The 23,319-nt window shown below is 38.8% G+C and overlaps 1 protein-coding gene across 1 annotated transcript; it reads right to left on the bottom strand.

The window, feature by feature from the left end:
* Positions 1–16,875: 16,875 nt before the first annotated feature.
* Positions 16,876–23,096, bottom strand: LOC109461651 (cytochrome P450 2J2-like). Its single transcript, XM_019758032.1, has 7 exons — positions 22,739–23,096; positions 22,242–22,384; positions 20,339–20,549; positions 19,575–19,858; positions 18,395–18,583; positions 18,001–18,136; positions 16,876–17,118 (listed from the first exon to the last, which is right to left on the bottom strand). Exons 1-7 carry the CDS (start codon positions 23,094–23,096, stop codon positions 16,940–16,942), a joined length of 1,500 nt encoding a protein of 499 aa, XP_019613591.1. The 3' UTR covers positions 16,876–16,939.
* Positions 23,097–23,319: the final 223 nt, after the last annotated feature.

Genomic DNA, 23,319 nt, shown 5'->3' with positions numbered 1-23,319 from the left:
GACGTTTTCAAAATCATATCCAGTTGCTTGAGTAACTGCTTTTTGGCGTAATATGCATTTGGCGTAATAAGCATTGTCGTGCCCTTAGATATTTTCCACATTTTATAACCAGACTACATTATTTTCTGATAGGGAATATATTATTAACCAAATAAATGTTGATGTTGAAATACCAGAAAAAGATGATTACATGTGGTAAACATTACGAAAAAGTACAATTATAGCACTACAAGTAAAGTTTTTTACAAATGAAATTAATCAGTTTTAGATTATTCCGATTATTTAATTCTTAAATGAATTAATTTTTACTTCCCCATTTTCTATATCAAAAAAAAGTTAAGGTTCGTTAACCATGAAATGCATCTATTAACGCTACATGTGATTTCAATGGGTACCTTGGAGGATATAGAGAACAAATAAAAAAATGGAATTCAGTCTCATGTGTTGATGACATGGTTTTTTACATACAGCACACACGTGGTCTGTACCTACCTCGTATTCGCCTAAACGAGATCCATCCATCCATTTCCAGACTCTCTTATGAAGAAAGAATGGTTCTCTGTCCCTCATGCCGATCCAATATGCGCGGCCCTGGCCCTCCCTGTGGACCAGATCTCTCAGAGCGACGTCCAGTTCCCGTGTTTTAGGCATAGCTAGCTCCGCTCCATCAGTAGTACAGGCTTTTCTTGCCCAATAAAATGACTTCATTTGCAGACTGAGCCGTACGCACGTCCGTTCGATGAGTTTGTAGCCAACTTGACAGCTGATTTTGTTACCTGCAACAATTAACAAGAAGACTGGCAATGAAACAGTACATTGCCATGGCGACGGTGGTTAGTGTTAGGGTCATTGTTTGCATGGCACTGCCATCATTTCATGATTTTGAGGAAGACTTGTTAAGTCTAGACAGATACAGTGAACTCCTCCCCTGTGTGTATAGTGAGCGAACCCCGGGGTCACAGAAAGAAGGGCCACCCTGGGAAGAGAGGTCTTCCGAAGTGTTTCCAGGAATATGGGCATAACTGTGGGTCAGAGACATTCCATGCCTGTGGACAAAATGCCTGTACCATTCCTAGAATTCTTGCAAACTGCACACAATACTGTACCTTTAGGCTCCTCCCTGAGACGTCGCCAAAAAAACAATATGTTCACATTTACCACTGCATATGCAAAGTGTAAAGCAATGTGATGCACGTCCGAACTAGCCTCTACGAGGCTTCGGGAGGGGACTGGGAAGTGTAAAAATTGACCAAATAGAGATATAATATGCCGAGGGACTTGGTCCGATATTTGGGTGCGGCAAAATGTACTCTCTATCGGACCAACACCCCCGGCATGTTATCTCTCTATTTGGCAATATATTACTCTTTTCAGCCGCCTCCCAAAGCTTGGTAAAGGCTATGGCTGAACATATATATATATATATAAAGCATGGTCTGACGTGTTTATTTATTTATTTTTATTTAGCACATACATTCATAATGAAACATTATACAAAATAATACAAAAGAAATAAATGTGCAAGGGCAGGACAAAAAGCCGCAATGGCTTATTTAAAGTCCTCCCCTTCATGACGTTATAATCTCTACAGCTTGTTGAATGAAATATAACAACAATGAAGACGTAATAAAAAGATAATATACAAGCACAATGAAAAATTGAATCAAAATAACAAAATAATTAAGTTTAGCATAAACAATGAAACAATACGGTGAGTGTTTTGTTTACGTCTTTGCAATTGCGACCTTCACATGGCCTGGCACTAATTTAAATACCTTTGAGTGTGCCGCAAAGGATTGTTGGTAAGGTCAGGGGTTAAGGCTGACCTCAGTGCTTTGTTTTTGTTTATAGTTGTGGTTTGGAGCTTGATGTGGTGTTTAAACGTTATATTTTTGTCATGAGCGTTTTAGATATAAAACACAGCATTAAAATGCACCTCTCCTAGAGATTTCTAGTGTAAAAAGATATTTGGACGTTGGAAGAATTGTTAGCAGAACCGTAAACACATCTAAACAAACGCTGTTTATAAGTGATGCACTAAAATAATAAATCAGACTGCATCACACCTGGAGCTTTGAGATACTTTATTAATATCGTACTTTTTTGGGCGGGGGGGGGGCGGTTGACCGGTGGCCAAATTTAGTTTTGTATACATTGAATATAGCAATAGACAGATAACCATGATACAACTTAAAGACAAAAGATTTAGAACGGATAGATGCAAACAAGCAGAATCAGTTTAAAACCACCTTAACTATAGAATTAGGCATGGATTGTCTCCCACCTGTGTTAGTCGGTGATGTTCCTTGATTTTCAGTCGTTAGATTCTTCCACCACTGGGTCAAATTGTTCACATGTAACAGAACCTGAGACAGTTTTTGTTAGAAACACTATATCTCCATTCTATTTCATTCCATTGGTTTTACAGCTTTTGTTTTGTTGATTTTATTTATAAAGGTTGTGTTGTTATAGACATTTACATAATCCATAAATGTTAAAGTTCTGTTTCAACTTAGTTACGCATGTCACAGGTTTAAAATTACTATCATTTTCTGTTAAGGCCTCAAGGTTTTTTTAATGCAAAGTAAGCCCTTATTCGCATACACGTTATATCCAATCTGCCATGCATTACGTATTCATATAATAAACCTGTATTAGAAGGCAGAAAAAGGAATTAAGAAAATGTCCTCATTACTTGCGGAAGAAAAATACACAAACACACATACAGAGGGAAGGAGAGGGGGAAAGAGAAACACACACTCAAAGGAATTACATCTATTTTCAAAGACATGGACATTATTAGACTTTGTTATGGAATTACACTGGTTGATGTTTTAACGGTGCCAGTTGACATCACCTCATGTATTGTTGTCGTCTCTGGCAGTGCTTCCCTTGCGACTGGTGATAGGGTTGTCACGTTTGCAGTTGAAAATGTTGACCGGTTTAGGTCATAATCAAAGCTCCATGCAGGCGAATCAAATGTAAAGGATTTGTTTGTAAATGGCTGAAATTACATAGTAAGACATAATAAAATTTTACGCATGAACACTTAAGATGAAATTAGGGTATTGTTTCAAATACATCGATTGTACGAACCCAATCTACACTCCAGTGACACATAGTCCCATATAGCCTCCCCCAACTTTAGCTGCAGTGCATGAATTTCAAATACATGGATTTTCCGTATAGGAAAAACACTGTCAGTAGAACACTTCCTGAATATTTCGTTGGGTGGGGGGCTCAAACGTCTAAAATACAGGATTTTTGTCTGCCATACGGACTCTCCAAGCAGAGGTTGTGGGGGAATGCTCGTTAGCTTTTTATATATTGCCCGTTTTCTTCTGTCGCTACCCCCAACTTGGGTCGCGCATGGACCCTCTCTGACCAATTGGATACTGCTTGGCTAATTTGATACTCTATTTTTGCGCCCCTAGGATCTCCTTGGATAATAAACTATACCATAACTTTTACATTAATTGGAGACACTCGGTGTGCAGGCAGTCACAATAATGTTACTACCTGTATTCCACCATAAAAGCATAGAAAAGACACTGACCGAACTGAGTTCTGTCCTGTCTGCTGGTGTGACCATGCTGGCGATATACATGCCAGCAACAGCCCCAATGACCATCAAGACGGCAATTGCAGCAGCAATGGTTATGACCCGGAGTAGAGAGGTACACCGAAACGCCCAACAATTCCTTTCGGAATCTGTAAATAATCATAACGTGTCTTAAATGCCTTTCTTTGATTTTATAATAACGTTAACGGGAAGGAAAATCAGTTTCATATGCACGTTTACATACCCCCCACCCCCACAAAATAAGAATGAAACAATACATTGCAAACAGTAAACAAAATATGACACGAATTGTCTACAGCGTTTACTTCAGTAGTAGGCGTAGTGACATTAGAATCTGTTGAAACAAAGGTATCATGGTTTAAACATGTCCCGAAGTGTTGCTTGTTTCTTTTTTCAAGGTAATTCTTAATTAGTTTTTAAGACAATACAAAGGATAAGCATGAAACGAAAGAAAAACACAATTAAATTAACACATATGAATAACCACAAAATTGATATTAAACAAAACCAATCAACAACGTGTTTTGTTTACGACTTGGGGCCTTCAACATAATATAACGTATTGCACTATTCACTAAGAATTTCGTTGAAGAGGTTCATCAGTCACGTAGAATTAACAGTTAATAGAATATTCTTCAATCAGTGACTGTTTTTAAATGTGCAAGATATTGTGTGAACGGTGTGGTGAGGTGTATGTGAAACCGAAAGATCTCTATGGGAACGGACTGAGGAACATCACAAGTCAGACAAGGAGGCGGGGGGGGGTTGCAGATCTAGAAGATCCACACAAGTGTAGTCTCGTGTTCTCGCCAGACTGTAGGTCACTCCGTGATCAAGATGTACAGTCGACACCGAACATTTGAAGGTACGTGATTTACCTTTTAAAAACAGTCACTGTTTGAAGAATATTCTACTAACACTAAGAATTGTTTTTATCTGTGCTAGAAAGGATACCTTATAACATTACCTTTATCGGCGTCTTGTCGTAAGGCACCAGGCACGTACTTCATAAAACCAAAACGTTAATGGGGACTGCAATGTCTTTATCAGCTGGCTGTGTACCAGGTGCGTTATCTTCACCAGCCTGACGTAGGTTGTTAATATCTTTTCTGTCGATGTAATTGTACACGTGGCTGTCAGGGACTTCATCATAGTAACCAGCAGCATCGTTAACCTCAGCAAGTGCATCTTCGATAGGGGTGGTCGGCAGCTCTCTGCCTGCAATCAAACCAGGACAAGAAAGAGTAAATTTCAGACTTTGAAGAATATAATTTTTTTCTCTAGGTGAGAACATTTTTCTCTTGTGTTGGAACATTTATTTTTAGTTAAAATTTGCATGAATAGCAAAGTCCTTTGATCACAACCATTTATTTTTTTACGAGCCGACGTTTCGATAACCGTCTGTCATCTACATCAGGGTAATTCTGGTTTGCTGTGCACTGACGCGAGATGTTACTTGGTCCATAGTGCACTAAAGGTGTTACATGGTTTAAAGTGCAAACAAGTCAGACTTGCCCCAATGAAGATGACAGACGGCCATGAAAAGTCGTCTCGTAAAAAGAATTAATTGCTTTGCTATTCATTCGTTCACCAACCTGATGAAATTTTTTACGGGGTTAAAATTTGCAATTTTCGGTGACCTGAATCCTACTTTGAAAAACTAATACGAACAGGCTCCTGACATGATTTTAATACCTTCACTGCTGGCCTTACCATCTATAATAATCCTACCTGTCAATCCTGCCCAACGTGCTGTCAAACTTCTCTGCCCAGGCGAACAGATACAAAAAAAAAAAACATCTCGGCCAAATCAATACTTTCGTGTAAGTCAACATACTGAAATTCACGTTATGTTCACGGTAGCAAAAGTTCACGGTCTGAGAAAAATGGACTTGTTCACGGAACTATATATTCACTGTGGCGAGGAAAAAGAAAGTCCAGGAATTATTAACATAAGTTCACGGTACAGAAGTGACAGTTAAAACGGTGAACTTAAGGAATTACAGTAGTACCCAATTTGACATCAGTAAGGTGAAATGTCCCAGAAAGGCAGTCCTTCGACGCTGTTTACATGTCAATATCATTTGACCTAGTAAGTCAGATCCACACTGACTTAATCACGCGCGCATTGATTTTCGCCTGTTCTAAAAAAAGATCACGTCCTCCGAGGCTCTGCTCTGGCTCTAGGCCTGGGTAGTCAATGGTAGTTAGCAACAATACGGAGCCGGTGGTAACCCTGGAGGACGGCATTCAGGCTACAGAAGCTCTACTCAGTACATACGTACAATGCCGATGCATAAATTTTCACACAAAGCCAACATGTGCCGGCTTGTCGTATACGTCACTATGTAATGCCGCAAATTCACAATGCCGGCAATGTATTCCTGTGGTTCAGTAGCATTTTTATTTTTCGCCGGAATTTTTTTTATTCGCCCGCGCGCACTAGTTTTGGGGTCTTCAAAGGATGTAATCCATAAAATTAAATCGGTGAAGCTTAACACAAAAAGTTAGATTACGCCCATGTTCTTAATAAGCCTGGTAGAAGTGACACCGGATTACACAGGACTTTATTATATTTGTTGCATAATACTCCCTACTATCCCCAGACAAGATCACCATTCCACATTTAGATAGAGGGGTAAATCGTCCTTTAATTTCAATATACTATTGACTTTGCATAATAAGGTAATATGGGCTTAAAAAGTAACTGCCTGAGACATAAAAGGATAACAAAAAATTACTACTACAATTATACAAACATCACCATCCTTACCAGGAGCTCAATACATACCCTCAAACGTCATAGAGCTTCATACATAATCTCAAACTGTTACATCCCACGCAAAATCTCACCGAGCTAAGAAATCGATACAATTATTTTCTATAACGACATCTTCTCCTTTTTATCAAATTTACTGGTGTAACTGAAAATTGCTATGAAAAATTACTTTGAAAAACATTTTTTTGTTTGGCTTATCTTTTCCTACGGTTTACAGGCTTCGAACCATGTTTACTTCAGAAGTTTTACATAAAATATTACTAGATATTATAAAAAATATATATTTCACAAAAATTCAGATACATCGTTTAGATGATTCAATCCGGTAATTTATGAGTATCAAAATAAATCTATTATTATTGTGTTCTAACCTATCCACTGAAATTGGGGCTTATAGTCACGAGGAATGCACTCTCTGTTTTTACCATGTTGTTTGTTCATTATGGTCAATATTTACTGAAGGAGGTAATAGATGTGTTTGTTTACCTTATTTCATTTGATTGTTGATGTGTTAGTTACGATTTCGTCTTGCTCATGATAAGTTTATCTATTTTTAGTTGACCTTTGTTAGTTCATCTTTAATCTTTTGTTATAATTTTAAATGCCATGAAGTTTTGTTGGGGTTATCCCCCCAGGAATCTTTGAAAACCGCCAATAGGCGACATGTAATTCCTGGATAAATAAATAAACAAATAAAAAAAAATTACCGTTTTTCCTCAGAGCACCAGTCTGTTGAAGACTGTCGCTGTCGGCATTGCTGTACTCGTGGTCGTCAAGATTCATGTCGTTTGTTTCCATTTCTGTAACAAAAGGGTCGGTCTTTGTCTTTATTTCTATGCCTTTTAACCCAAAAGGCTAATCCTCCAGGTTTCATACAAAATTTAAAAGAAAGTACAACAGGTACATCTCTCTCAGCTACTTAAACACCAAAAATTATGAAAAAATGTTGTTCATATGGACTTATTGGCAGAAACACAAACACACACACCACGGCGGTCTGTCACTACGGCATTCTTTCCCATTGCTGTGTGCGTTCGATAAAGTATCGGGTTACAAGACGCGATTTTGGGCTAACCGTAAAACATTTGAAAATAAACAAACTAGTATCGAGGGGAAATTTCATTGAAATAAAACAAAATTATCGTCTTTACATACATTTAATGGCGATTTTTTGCGCTAAATGGATGATTTTTTCGGATTTCGTTAAAAAAGTCGATAATTTTCGGGATTTCGGAGCGCCATATTTTAGCCAATCACCGAGCAAACCTGGCTACACATATTACGCAAGATCACTGATTTTTATATTTTTCGACGACTAGGAATAAGATGAAAAATCGTGCTTTAGGGATTTTTAATTTCTGACTTTAAGTATAGTTTTTGTCGACAAATAGGTGAAAAAATCGAATATTTTGGCTTTTTTTCGCACTAAATTACCCATAATTCAAAATCAAGCGCATTTTTCAAAAATTCCAAAAGCACGATTTTCGGGACAACCCTGACAGTCATTTTGAGCCGTAAATGGGGTATGTTAGACTCTCCATGTTTCCAGGTTTGAACGAGTTTTGCAGACATGTCATATCTCCCAAAAGTGTGCATTGTGTTTTTCATACAGGTGTAAAGAATCATTACAGTATTCAAGGTCACCCAAGGATACGACAGTAGCTTCGCTACATGTTACATGTCCGACAAAAAAATGATAGCGGACATGTACTATCCTGGAAACTGTTTGTATCTATAGAAAAGTGTTGTTTTTTATCTATTACGAGTCACTCAGGCAAAAGGGCTTGTTTTGCCGCTTTATTGCAAATGACCGCAGGTGACCCCGAAATGGAACGCGGGTTCGATTCGAATCGCCCAGATCGAACACCATCGAACACAGTTCGGATTCTATGAAATGTGGGAACTTTGCAGCCCAGATTTTACCACCGTGCACAGACACTCAGACACGCCAAAAACAACACCTCCATTTTTCATGGAGGTAACTAGCTACAGAACTCATGTTATATGACTTATATGAAACGTTGGCGGATGGATTTTTTTAAGTTGGCGGTACTGGAAAGTGTCGAGAGGTAAAAACATATTAACATGAAATTTATCAAAGTCATACGGGTTTAACGGCATACATCGATTTATTACAAAGTTACACGTAGATTTTAGGGAATATATATGAATTATATGGCATACAATGCATTTATTACCAACTGACCTACGAATTTTATCAGATAAATTCATACGATTCACTAAAGAAACATGTAATGCCTACTAAATTAAATATGTTCCACAGACACTCATATTCAAACTGTTAGTTTGTCAAAGAAAACACGACTATGTTAGCCTGGAATCCATCCATGAACGCCGTTCACTGAAGGCAAAGTGGAGGAACGGAGCATTATTTTACCATCCATAACCTCTTAGTAAAGATTACTGGAGGCTATTAGCCTGCACAGGGGGCAAACAAGACTCAGGAGCTAAAATAGGTTTTGGTAACCAGTCTGGTAGAAAGCAGCAACATCTAAAGTACAACATAACCTACCAGTATCTCAACTGTAGTTCACCAAGCGAGGTTTGACGAGCGATCGAGAGAGTTTGTCCGGGAACAACGCGACCAGAGCAATGATGCCTGCCGAGGTCACTAAAAGGATCCGCCCACGCAATTCGAAATCCCAGACGGACAATTAAGTCACGAATTTTAGTTATCAAACAGGCTGAATGCAATTTTCTGATTCTAGACGTTAATGTACCAAATGATGTATAGATACGGAGGTATACAGTAGTGATAAAACAATGGAGTTAGGCTCCTCAAACAAAACTTCTTTTTCATATCCTTTTATAGAGTAAAAGTTGCCTGTTGTGATTCTTTTTATCAGTAAGATATCAATACATGAATATTAATTTTCTACATGCTGAGCTAAATACTTCATATGTGACGTAAGCTTTACTTACGTATGTTGATTTTATATGACAAGCAATAAAAGAAGTACCTGTTTTTCCTGTAAAGTGTGAAATAATTTGAAAGAATTTCTTTCTGTATACTTTAAAACCGTTCAGCAGTGTTTTTATTATATTCAGTACAATAGATGTTACATTCGCTTCAGTACTACTAAAGGTAATGGACAAACCGGACAAAAGGAGCCTATCATCCTTGAAACTTAATGAGCTATGTGTCCCCGTTTATGTTCTCAAGATAGGGCCCCATGCAATTACAGACAGAATGCTTTAAATCTTGGATCAGAGAGAAGTGATTTTCATTTTGATTATTATTTATGTTATTCATGATAGGACCTGCTTATCAAACAAGAACCAGATATGTAGTTACTAGTCTGCGTCCCTGAAAAAAATAGCCAAGGACCTTTCTTCGGTGAAGGTAAGACATCCAGGTAAAAAACAGTTACTGAAGCAACTGGATATTACGGTCAGAAGTTTCAGGTAGCATCCACAAACTTTCATTAGTGACAGTGGAGAGTTGTCAGAAAAATTATATTATTTATATGTTACAAAAAGTAAATAAAATATTACAATACCTATAGCCCCTTGTATTAATAATTTAACTAAAGAATATGTCTAAAGAATATGTATATTCAACTCAACATGTTATGCAAACATTCTGAACTACTTGACAACTTTTCCAGCAAGATACTGCATTAGATCAAATAAGCATGACAACTTGTAGTCATTTATCTATTTCAATGCGTATACTTAGAATCATGAATACGATACATTGATACTTCTAGTACAAAATATATTCAAATCAAATTCATATTTAACATTAAAACATTTCAATCAGTAGATGGAATACTTCGACTATGCTGGTTTTCGATTTGTACCACCTGGCATCATGGGTGACATTTTTTTTTTACAGATAAGGCCATGTTGATTTGATTTGATTATATAGATGACATCCTCTGGGAACCCCAAAACTCATGCATGCGAGCGTGCGAATAAAAAAAGTTGTTTTCATTATCGCAAAAAAATTCCTATCATTATGAAATCTAATTGGTTATGAAGATTGAACAAATGACACAGAGTACGGATAATCTAGTCATTAAAAACATTTCATTTTGATCTTTTGCGTTTGATTTTGGCATTCTACGGCATTCGAATGATTTTCCAATATTTTTTTTGGTATATATTTTGCTTATTTTCCAACTGTTTCAATTTACAGTATGGTTGAAAAACTTTTTTTGGAAACGGTCGAAAATTCATACGAGTATAATTAAATCAACATGGCCTATACTATGGCCTAAGTTTGTTTGTTTTGTTTTGTTTGTTTATTTGCATATAGAACAATCAAATGAACAAATGAACATAAAAAAAGATAGGATAATTAATCATGGAAACACCAACAGAAATATCGTTAGTACGAGGGTGGATCAAAAAGTTCTCGGCCTCACCTAGAAAATAAAGGGCAAACTCATATTCTTTAGTATAACTGTATACTATGATGTCTTACATCACTGCACACAAAAATTCAAATTTCTATATTCATTAGTTAGCACGTGACGCCCCGTGAAAATGGGGCGGGTGAGGGCAAAATCACAAAATGGCCGCAACAGAAGCGTGTGCTGTGATCATGTATATCGATAAAAAGGGATTTCTCGTAAGGAAATCCATGAACACATGGTCAGGACACTTGGTGATGACTCCCCTTCTTATTCAACTATAAAGAAGTGGGTTGCTAGCTACAAGCGCTGCAAGGTGAGCACCAAAGATGAACATATGTCAGGATGCCACAAATCAGCACCATGGACAATCCAGTTGAGGCCATCCATCACATGGTAGTAAATGACAGATGTGAGACTGTCCAACATGTAGCAGAGTCTTTAGCCTGTGTTGTGGCTCTGTTCACAATGTTTTGTCAGACATCCTGGGGATGAGCAACCTGTCTGTAAGGTGGGTGCCTAGAATGTTTTCTGAACATCAGAAGTTAAACAAGCTGGACATTTCAAGGAACGAATTCAGTCCAATCCATGCAATTACCTCAAAACATTTTTCACCCAAGATGAGACATGGTTTCACCACTTTCACCCCAAATCAAAACAACAGAACAAACAATGAATGAAGAATGTTTCCCGGCCCCCAAGAATTTTTATCGAGTTTCATCCGTTGACAGGGGTTTTGTCTCTGTTTTCTGGGACAGCAAGGGAGTAAGCATGACTGAATACCTGCGAATAGGTTAAAACATCAATGGGGAGTACTATTTAACAGAATAGCAACAGTTGAGGACAACGATCAAAGAGATAAGGAGAGGAAAGCACCGAGCTGGCGTGATGACAATGCACCTGTCCACACAGCACAGGGGTCAGTGACAGCAGCAAACGAATTTGGCTTTGAAGTCTAACCCCACCCTTCCAATTCACCTGACCTAGCACCCTCGGACTTCTACCTATTTCCTAAACTGAAATTCCACTTACGTGGTCAACGTTTTTATGGTAATGATGACGTCATCAGTGCGGGTGAGCCCTATCTGGGGGCTCCAGATTCAATCTTCTTCCACAAGGGGAAAACAAACCCGGAACATCACTGGACCAAGTGCATTGCAGTTAGAGGGGACTATGTTGAAACATAGTGAAAGAAATTTTTTTTCTGCCACGACGTTTTCTAGGTGAGGCCGAGAACTTTTTGATCCACCCTCGTACGTATTACTGGCCTTATTCATGATAGCTTGAACACAAATTCTTGAAACAGCATGACTTCATCGTCATCTGTACTCTCACTGGCATATTCTTGTCGCCTGTATTGTGCTTGGCTACCAGCGTTACCACTGTGTACTTTGCATGCGGCCCTGCCACCAACTTCATTTGTTAATGTAATATAATGTAATGACTCTGATTGGGCGTACTCGGACGGGCAGGTGTCACTTATGGTACATGACGATGTCTCTAATTGGGGGTAGTTAAGATAGACAAGACATAGTGTTACCTTGGTCAAAAGACTTTATCAGATTGCTCTCCTTCTTTCGTAGATATTGTATCCATGGCTGAAAATCATATTTTCCCTCAAATTCAAAATTTGACCTACTTCTAAGGACAACCACGTGACAACCAAAGAAGTGCCCAAAGTTTGCAACCATGCATTTTATAGCACATATGTTTTTGTATCTATGATTCAAATTTGAAGCAAAAAAAAACACCATCTTTGGACTTACAGCACTTCGAAGTTGGGCAGAAATAACGCTTTGTCTTAAGCCTCAAACACTGTATTGTGTTAGGGTTGCTCAGGTCCTTTAAACGAACTTCTTTAAAATTTCAAAGCTATTCTAGAATAGCGGATTAGTTGGTCTTTTAGGCCCATACTTTGTTTTTCCATAATATTAAAGCACTTGCTCGTAATCGTGCCTTAAACTATGCCAAATTTCATGTTTTTCACATGTCTAAATCAGGGAAAATGGCCCCGAAACTTTTTTGGCCCGTTACTATGGCAACGATCGGTGTTGACCGGAAGGAAAGCTATTTTGAGGGGTTGTGGGCCAAGTACTATCACTGTGCAAAGTTCGAGCCAAATCGGCTGTGATGGAAGGCAGCAGTGTGGTTCTTCTTTTAGAATCTTCTGAAAATAGTTCTGTTGTCTCTTTGCTTGTTACAGATAAGGATGTGATTGGCGTTATTGTTATATCTGTGGTAGGTAACACGGCTGTTGGCCATATAGGTTTTAGTTTTTTGGTTGTGGGGATAATCTGAAAATGTGTGCCACGATTATCAATGGCATTTCTTGAATGTCGCTTAGAAATATTTCCATGACAGAATCTGCTCTGTAATATCTGTCTGTGTTTAGTAGGCTTTTCTATCAAGTCGTGAAAAAGATCCAGAAATGTCCTTGTATCTGCACCTAGTTTCAGCGTGGCTTCTGTTGCCTCGTCCTTTGGAGTATCACGTGTGTGTTGGAGAGATGTAAATGTATCTTCATCGTAAGCAGCGTTTCTGTTCACTTTAAGTTGTGTCCTTACTTGATGAATTGATTCTTCTCCTGCGGAATGTTATGAACAATGTTACGTTTAAACAACGTATAAAACTTTGTTGTATAATTGATTTACGTTATTTTGACTATCATTCCGGTTTTCAGTTAAGCTTATATCAGTTTTCCATTCCTTAATTTGTTGTACATCCCGTGGTTACATTTTGTAATACTTTGTGTGGACTCCAGGAAGATTAGTGATGTTTTTAGATCTAGACAAGATTTCGGAGACGTATATATACTTCCATGAAATATGAGTTTTTGTAAATGCTTTTTTATTTGTCTCATTGACTATGGAAATAATGTCGTAATTACCCTGATTTAGTTCAATTTATACTTTTCTAAAGTCAAATTACAATACATTGCGTGTAAAATTTCTCTCCTTTGTCAAACCTTCGTTCGACATAACTTTATCAATTATGCAAATACCCGCTTTATTAGCATAATATATGCTTAGTGATGTTAAATGTTAAGTACTCTACACATGTCACAAGGTACAAAATTCACCATCATTCACCAATAAGGAACCACAGAATTTTCACATTAATTATACAAATTATCGTCATCTTTTGCATAATTGATATCTGTTGATGTTCCACCTGCCATAGATTAGATTAAATGTATAAAAAACAGATTTGCATGATTTGCATCTGATTATGTGCATCTCTCTCTCAGCTACGTACATACCAAAATGATGAAATATGTAGTTCCTATCTTGACTTATCGGCTTTAAAAGATTTCGCCAGAAACTCCCCTGCAGTTCTAGAACAAGTTGCTAGGGGGTCCAAACCTTCACCAATTACTCCTGACAGGGAAAGCTATCTGTCACGAAAATCTAAGGTCCATAGCATGTTCAGGACAAAAGATACAAAAATCGGAAATTCTGCTGCAGTACCAAGGTCAGCCACCAGGAGGCCCGTATTAAAATTGACCTTTGCCTACCCAATACCTACCTACATACCAAATATCATTACAATCCATCCAAAGGTTTAAAAGTTATGCTGGCTGTAAATGTCTGGAAACGCAAACACACACACACACACACACACACACACACACACACACACACACACACACACACACACACACAGTGACACACACACACACACACATGCAGACTTACCGAAAACAATGCCTCCATTTTTCATGGAGGTAATAAGCAACACCAAATACACAACCAGTTCGGGTTTTGAGGTGTTGTCTAAAGTGACATTTGTTTTGACATTCCAGCATAACGCTCGGTTTAGGGGATCTTTTGAGACGCAGCGAGACGTAAATAAATGACCTTGCAAATGACGAAATGTATGGGGGACACTCGACCCCGTAGGCGATTGCAGCCAGTAGTAGAGCGGACGTGGTCTCTAATGTGATCTCGATCGAGTTATAGTTCATAAACAGCTGAATTATATTTTGGGCCATAATGTTTTAATACTATTGCATGAGATAATAATAAGTATGGTGCTTATTGTGATTGTATCACAGAATCTGTGTAATTTTCAAGGGGAAGCAATTTACACTAAACTACTAATCTCCAAGCAGATCTATCCGTGAGGGAAGACAGTATCAAATTGACCAGTCTATATGCATTTCCCTACCGAAGTTGGCCAAGTTGATACTGTCTTCCCCCACCGATAGATCTGCTTGGAGATCACTTAACTACTAAGCTCTATCTTTAATTTAGTACCAGTCGTTTACCTAGCTCTGTTGTTATGTATGCATGCTGTAAATCCATAAGTTGTTGGCATCTTTGCGTTTTGGAAGACGAAGTATATGAGCTTTATATGCCATATGAACTAATAGTTAAGTAACGTAGAATATTCCGTCTGAAAAAAAAGTGTGGACCCAAAACTGAGGCTATCACAGGGGATAATGTAAACATGGTCATTAGCTGATTCACCTGTACATGAACGGACGTACAAAACTGTAGTGACGATGTAAAATAAGTTCCAAAAGGAAACCTGGTCAGAAATATGCCCCAACATGTTGCTGGATATTCCTCCCGTTGGAAAATTAAGACAGACTAGCAGTAGTTGACATTTAATGCCTGTTTTTATCTTGGCGTATCTTTTCTGTGACGTCAAACGGTCGACGAGCCAGTTTTTGGATGCCCTGAGGTCGTTGTGAGGTATCTTTTGTGATCACCTGTCGTTTATCTTTCTTGCTCTAGGAGGCGCTTCTGTTCTATATTTCCTAACGACTTCGCCATGATTTTGAAAACACAGAATACGTTGATATCTCGATATGATTTTGGAGATGTCAAACCTTGTAGAACGTGCTTTCCTAATGAATTGTGAAAGTTAGAAAAAAGATAATGTTTTGAGTTTTATCTCTAGATCTGGGTTTGTTGTTTCACAACACTCTGCAAATGAGGTCATTCCTGTTTATAGAGAACCATACAGTATTTGATTTACACTCACCTAAATTATGCTAGGGTCTGGCTTTGTGTTGTCCTCTTACTTAATAAGCGTTTGTTCAATGTCCTATATGAAACGGTAGATTTTCATGCAAAAAATTAGCTCCATATGTTTGTATGTAAGGAAGTTGTCGCCAAAACCATGCCACATGACAAGGCTAACCTGTCCGTTGATCCATGGGTAGATGTGTTAAGAAATAAAGCAACATAGTACAATTACGTAAATTTAAATGAGAATGAATCAATGAGACATTGTTTTGGGCTAACTGTGTGATTGTAAGTTAATATTCTATTTCTGATAGCCGTCTAGCAGTATTAAACAAAGCCGATAAGACAGCAGTAGAATCTTTCATTTTTTATGATTCAAAGTGGAAAGTGCAAACAAAGCATCACACAAAATTAGTAGACGATATGTTAAGATAAATAAGACTTACCTTTACAACAAAACTGCAACCTCCAGGTTAAATAAGTCATTTTAAAAATGACATGCCTTACCATGCAGATTTCATATCACTCATAAATATGTACCAAGTTCAAAGTTTGATAAACCTTCGCATAACAGTTGCCTTTATATAATACTTTACCACCTCGTGAAGAAATGGTGGTCGTGACGTCACTCACAAACACCCTACAACTACTGACTACTTGTCTAGCATCTAATTACCTTCGGTAAGCAAGTCATAATTTCATAGGCTTTCGCGTGTACATGTAGGTCTGTCTGTAAACAACATAACACAAAAGGGCTTACATAAACTGAGGATAATAAAAAGGCAATTATGTAAATGACAACCTAATTTGCATGATGAATGATGAAATTTTACAAATCCACTGTGTTCTAAGATCGGACTGATCAACCTTCCGACATATGTAATAGGAACGAAGGGAAAATGAGCAGATATGAACTATGTAATTAATATGTAAAAAAATGGCCTAATTTGCCTCTATAATGAAAATTGCTGTAATTTGATAATGGTAAATGCCAGAAATGTCATACTCGAGGCATTTGGACGTTAACATCATTAAGCATAAATTATCTAAATGAGGACTTAATTTGCATAATTTATGAGGAAATGCAGAAATGACCTTTGTTGAGATAAGGCTGTCATTTGGTAGAGAATATAATACAGTATATATCATGAACATGTAGGGGAAACGTAATTTGGGGAATGTATGAGGTTGTGGAACTTGTTGAGGTAGTTTTTGCCACTACAAATTAACGAGGAACAGCGCAGAGTTTATACGAATGAGTTGTAAGTGTGATCGCCAATATCCCTTCAGTAGACAAAGGCGGGGCGCCCTCTGGCAGCTTGAAAGTGAAGTGCTGCAGCAAGCTAGAGAAGAGAAGAAACAGTTCCATCTTTGCGAGCTGCTCTCCAGGGCACACACGACGTCCTGAAAAAGGAAATATCCATAACCTAAATTTACATCTGATATAACAGGTCAAAACATATACTTTAGGGTCGTTAGGGATTTGTTGCTGACCCATTGATACGCATTAGTTACATTTTTGTTTCCGTCCATTCATTTTAATCATTATGATTTAGTGTAGGAGCTGCGTATGAACCTTCAGATGCCTCTAGTGTACGTTTACCTTTTATAAACCCCTTTACTTACCTGTATATGCGATAAAACGAATATGGGAAAGTACGGTGCTAAGCTTTATTCTGACACACAGGTACATGCAGGACTTTTTAAAGAGGTATAAAGGAGGCCATATATATCCGGGCACTCCGGTCATCACTTAACGGGGACGGTGGACGATATAAACTACCTGACACGTGTGACAATTGTTGACTTCACGTATCTGTAATGTCTCTTGTGAAGTCACGTGTCCGTAACTCTCGCGCATTCACGTGCGACAGCAATTGGTAATTTCTTATCCTGATGAAGGCGACAGTGATTGTTGAACCTTTGAGTTTTTAATAAAGTTTAGTGGGGTCGTGTGGCGTAGCGGCAGAGTGCTCGACTCGGAACCAAGAAGTCCCTAGTTCGAGTCCCGTTTTTAATTGCCTAGTTCGAGTCCTGACATGCCACCGATCTTGTGCCCTTGGGAAAGGCACTTTACACGACTTTCCTAACTTCGCTCAGGGGTGGGTATTGTATTGTCCCCGATGTTGGTGGTGGCATTAATATAATATAAGGGTCTGCCGCCACTACGTCTTGTGATTACATGTCGGAATATTTAAAAAAAGAAGTTTAGCAGCATACTATGATATTACGTTGGTTGACAGAAGAGCTTCCATGAGATAAATATGGCGCATATATATCACTAACCTCCGGAAAACGGCATGAAGGAATCCAGATTTCTCATGACGTGTCCTTCAGCGTTCAGAAACCTGCCGGGGTCAAACTTTTCCGGATCCGGCCAGTAAACAGCGTCCACGTGTAGGGAGTACAAGTTCATGATGACCTGAAATATTTAAATATATACATAGTACAAATTACATACATAGTACAAAGTACATACATAGTACAAAGTACATACATAGTACAAAGTACCTACAAATCAACCAATTTTAGATATCATAGATGTAATACCTAATGAATATAAACAAAACATATGTGCTTGTGAAACGCAATGATTAAACATTTGAATCATATTACATAGTAAGATAAAAAATAGGAAATATATAACTTTGTGGTAATGGTTGTCATGTCAATGGCATACTTGAGTTCCGGCCGGAACGTCGAACCCAGCTACTGTGACTTGTTGTGTGGTGGCATGGGGCAGACCTAGAGCGACCACCGTCCGGATACGCTGTACTTCCGCCAGAGTAGCTTCAGTGTAGGGCAGCTGAGAACGATGGGACAGGGTGGGCGAGGTGCCTCCAACAACTGCATCAAGCTCCGTCTGTACCTGTAGATGAGATGGATTATAGAAATATTTGTGTCCAAGGGCCTTGATAAGCACTGAACGAACCACGACCAAGGCCACCTCTGGACTGCGATATTCTGATAAGGCCACACATATTTAATTTTATGTATGACATCCGCGCAATCGGCTGTTCTAAACAACAAACACCTCCGACCCATTAACCGGTTCTTGAGTTATCCTTCATGTACATATTTTCAACAAACGCCCATGTATACGTCAAGAACAAGTTTCTAGTGGGGCAAAACTCACGTCACTTTTTTCCCACAAGAGCTACCTACCATCAAAATTTCGTGAAATACCGAAGCTTATCTAGAATACGAGATATCAAAACCCGAAATCTAAACATTTCGAGGACTCGTCAAGACCTTGTGGCGTCGGGTGGTGTAGTGGTTAGAGCAATAGACTGTGAAGCGGGAGACCCGGGTTCGACTCCGAGTCGTACCCAGGACATGTCTGAACTTGCGCCCCGACGTTGTGCCCTTGGGAAAGGCACTTTACACGAATTTCCTCACTCCACCCAGGTGTGAAAGGGTACCTAACTTCGGTTGGGGAAAGTCGTATTGAGGTCACCTTGTGGCGCCGAATGGCAGCCGCACAGACCCTTGCGACAGTTCCACAAAATAATTGTGGAACAAATATGTGTATCATTTGTATTATTTGAATGTTGTAATTGTTGTGATTTGTATTGATTATTATGTGATACCCTGCATCAATTCAGTCGTATAAAGGCTGCGACTGCACGGGTACTGTTTGGACAATAAAAACCATTTATTATTAAGACCTACCCACCTACTAAATATAAAGACAATCCATTTAAACCTTCTCAAGTTATCGTGTCACACACACACACACACACACACACACACACACACACACACACACACACACACACACACAAACACACACACACACACACACGCGCGCGCGCGCGCCACCAAAAACATAAACTTCTTGGCGAAGGTGATTAACGTACCTTCCTCTGGACATCTGGGTTTAGTACCATGTACAGGAGACTCCACCGGAGGGTGTTGAAAGTTGTGTCAATCCCACCAAAGAAGAGTTCTTGACCAAAATACATCACATTCTCCTCTGTCAGGTTGTCGACCTTGTCATGATTATCCACCTCAACCAGGCAATAATCGATGAAGTCTCGTGGATTCTCGCGGTCCAAGTCACGACGGTGGCGAGATATCTCTTCCCTCAGTAACTTCAGAATGTTATCGTTGTACTTGATCGTATCATTGTAAGACTTGTTCACTGAAAAATTAAGCCAGGCTTTATCTTTGCTGGGCTATTAGAATATATGAAAGTTTTGCGCTTGATCGGAGATTTTTACAATTTGGCTTTTTTTTTCAAAATTTTACCTATCTTTTCAAGTTTCCACTTTCAGTTCAGAAAACTGTACTTCAAGAGATACCATGCATGACGCTTAAATACTAAGACAAAGACGAGCGGTTTACATCATACTCTTTAAAATTTTACATGCTTACTTTAAAATGAGCAATAAACAAATACCATTATAGTATTTGTTCATTTTAAAGCTATAATAGCTCACTAGGCAACACTAATTTTTTTCCTTAAAATATTTGCTTCTAATTATGTTAAATGACGTGACAAAACTAACGGGAAGTGACAGATTTAATAAAAAATTGCAACATTGTGTATGGTACACAAGTTCTACGGACACTACACATCTCTATGGACACAACATGTAATTCTTGACTTTATGGGACTTACCATACGGAACAAATCGCAGGAAAGGGAAGAGGCTGACCAGCTGACCAGCTGTGATGCTGACCAGGGTACCGACCATCGCCTCTGACAGTTCCCGGAACCGCTCATCTCCATAGTCAAAACGGTTGCCAATCACCATGGAGACAAGAACGTTGGCTACCGTGGTACGTAAGTCTTCCTCGACGTCAAAGGGATTCCCACCATACTCTGCAACCTGGGAAACAACAAAAAAACACTAAATTTTTAAAGGCATCCAGTGCAGTTTTAGGGGTTGGAAACCCGATTTTTCAAAGCCAATATTCTAGTCATTTATCTACATGATGAGTTAAAACCACACAATCCCATTGTATATTGACCCTAATGGAGCAAAAATACCCAAACTTCTTACAGAAAATGGTTACTGGAAGGGCCCTGGACAAATGTTTAGGGTACCAACAAGAAAATAAAGGACTAATCTTGGGGCTTGTTTCTGCAGTTTTAGATTGCCTTATTCAGAATATTGCCAGTTTTGCTGCTCTGAAATCGCATTGAATAATTTCAAAAACATTTAGCACGTTTTGATCAATTCTTATTATCTCAATTGCTTCAAAGTTATTGGACTCCGCTAGCCCTAGAGTTGTATCAATGTGTTGCATTGCCTACAATTGTCTCCACATTATATATCTTTACCTAGTCTCCAAGCAGATCTTTCAGTGGGGTAAGGCAGTATCAAATTGGTCAGCCTGTATCCATTTGCCGACCGAAGCACAGGCTGGCTAATTTGATACCCTTTAAGAGTCTTACCCCCATCAAAAGAACTGCTTTGAGACTAGTCTTTGCCCAAATTTTGCAGTGCCAGTAAAATGTTTGTTTACTATAGGACAGACACCGTTGACGCTACATTGCGAAAATTCAATGGTAATAAGTTTTTCATATCTTGTGTGTACAACTCATCAAATAACATCATCCAATCTGTTCTTAAATCCGATGTAATCTTCCGTAACCCATTATTTCACAATATCTAGGTCTGTCTGTACTCATAGTCATATTTTTTATTGTTGTTATTATGTGTATTTCTATGTGTATGTTTTCTTATATCTATATTGGCTATGAAATACAGAATAAAGAAAGGATACCTTTAAGTTAGTAGTACACTCTAAAACCGAATCTATTGTTGACAGAAAATTCAAATCATGGAATCCGGCAACCATTACTTATATAGCAACTTTAAACCCTAGACTGGGAGGGGGGGGCTACAAGTGCCCACGCCAACTTTGATATTGGATAGCGTCCAAACGGCTTGTGCTACATGTAGGGCCACCAAACTTAATGACTTTTCCTAAAATATTGTTGCCAACAGTTTCATAGTAGTGAGATAAATTATTACTTTTTCGTCTTTCTGACAGGCATTTTTTGCAAAAATCAGTAATTTTGACTTTATGAAATTTTCTAGCTTTTATGTTAATTTAAACATGTTCTTAATATAAATAAATATAATTTTATGTAATTTTTATCAATAATCATGCATACTTTATGCTTATTTGATAACGCCATTGCCCAAAATCCAAAATGGCGGACCATATCATTAGAATCAGTACTTTCTGACTATTTTCCTTAAAATGTCATCCCAACTTCGATTTTTTAAAACAAAAAAGGTTGATTTGAGCCTCTCTAGCCTATTTCCATTTTATTTTTAGACTTTATATTGAAAAAAAAGTATTTTCGAAAATTCAATATTTACGATCCAAGATGGTGGACAGTTAATGTATGGGTTGCTATGGTCTAACATACGATTAAGTAACGATTTAGTGATGTTATGATTGTTTATTGTACAGCTTTCGTATGACATAAATGCAATCTTTCTTTCAGCTCCACCTTGAAATATAATAGCAGGAATAGAAGATTACAAAAGTCCACCAAAACCCACCTTGTCACACAAACACCTGGCTTCTTCTCGAATCTTGTCTTCAACGCTGCCTTTTCCCACTTTCATACCCAAGGTCTTCAGGGCACTGGTAGTGAACTTCTTCTTCTGTTTGAACCCATGTCCCCATCGGGCAGTTGCAAGACCTTAAGGGTGTGTGTTTTAGGTTTTGCAAAGAAAAAAAGAACAAAAATGAACGGACGGTGGATAAACATAGAACTATTGTGGAGAATCTATGTCCGGTGTTAGGTTTTAGACGGCATGTTATTGTTTCAGAGCCACCCCTTTTTATAGCCTGAATGGGTTATGTTTAGGCTAGGGCACGGTTCTGTGTAGTCTTCAGCGTTGCATTGTTTGGATACGCGTGGACTATTCAGGACCGTGCCTGAGCATAATTAGGAATGAAACATGATTCTGGTAACACCAGTGGGCCTTAGAAGAGTTGACTGAGTCAGAAAGCTGCATACTTTTGCTGTAAAAACGAACACAGGTTTACAAACCTTTTCCAAATCCAGTGATAAAGTCAAATGTGTAATTTGGAGGTCTGGATGCGAACAGGTCGGACCTGTGCACGAGCGCGTCCTTTACTGCTTTGTAGCCGTTCAGAACCACCACGTCTGTCATCCCCAACCTGACGGTAAAGACGTCCCCGTACTGCCGCCTCCACGCCGTCAGCTTGAGGTGAGGCGCTCGGCCCAAGGCGAGGAGGTGCCCGAAGAAAGGCCACCACCCTGCAGGGTACGGAGGGAGGTTCCTAGGTCGTCGAAGAAACAGGTACGCAAGAAGGAAAGAAACGGAGAGCACCAGAATCGTCTGAAAGCTTAAACGTGATAGCGCGAAGAACTCGGTGTCCGCCATTTTCTACAAAGAATGCGGAACGCCCTTGAAATGGACACAGGTCAGTGAAGCCAACCAAACAGGTTAGACGTAAACAGATCTGGCCTTGAAATGTATCAGGTGGCGGTGTTTAAGTGTTTAGGGGTCAAACAGGCATGTATAGTGTTTCGCGTATCCCTAGGTCTTTGTATTGGGTCAAGGACAATAGCCTCCTGTGCAGGCTCCGGGGCGGGTGGGAATTTTG

Source organism: Branchiostoma belcheri, unplaced genomic scaffold (assembly GCF_001625305.1).
Source record: "Branchiostoma belcheri isolate BF01 breed outbred unplaced genomic scaffold, Haploidv18h27 scaffold95, whole genome shotgun sequence".
NCBI lineage: Eukaryota > Metazoa > Chordata > Leptocardii > Amphioxiformes > Branchiostomatidae > Branchiostoma > Branchiostoma belcheri.
This window is presented reverse-complemented; position numbering and strand designations above follow the sequence as displayed.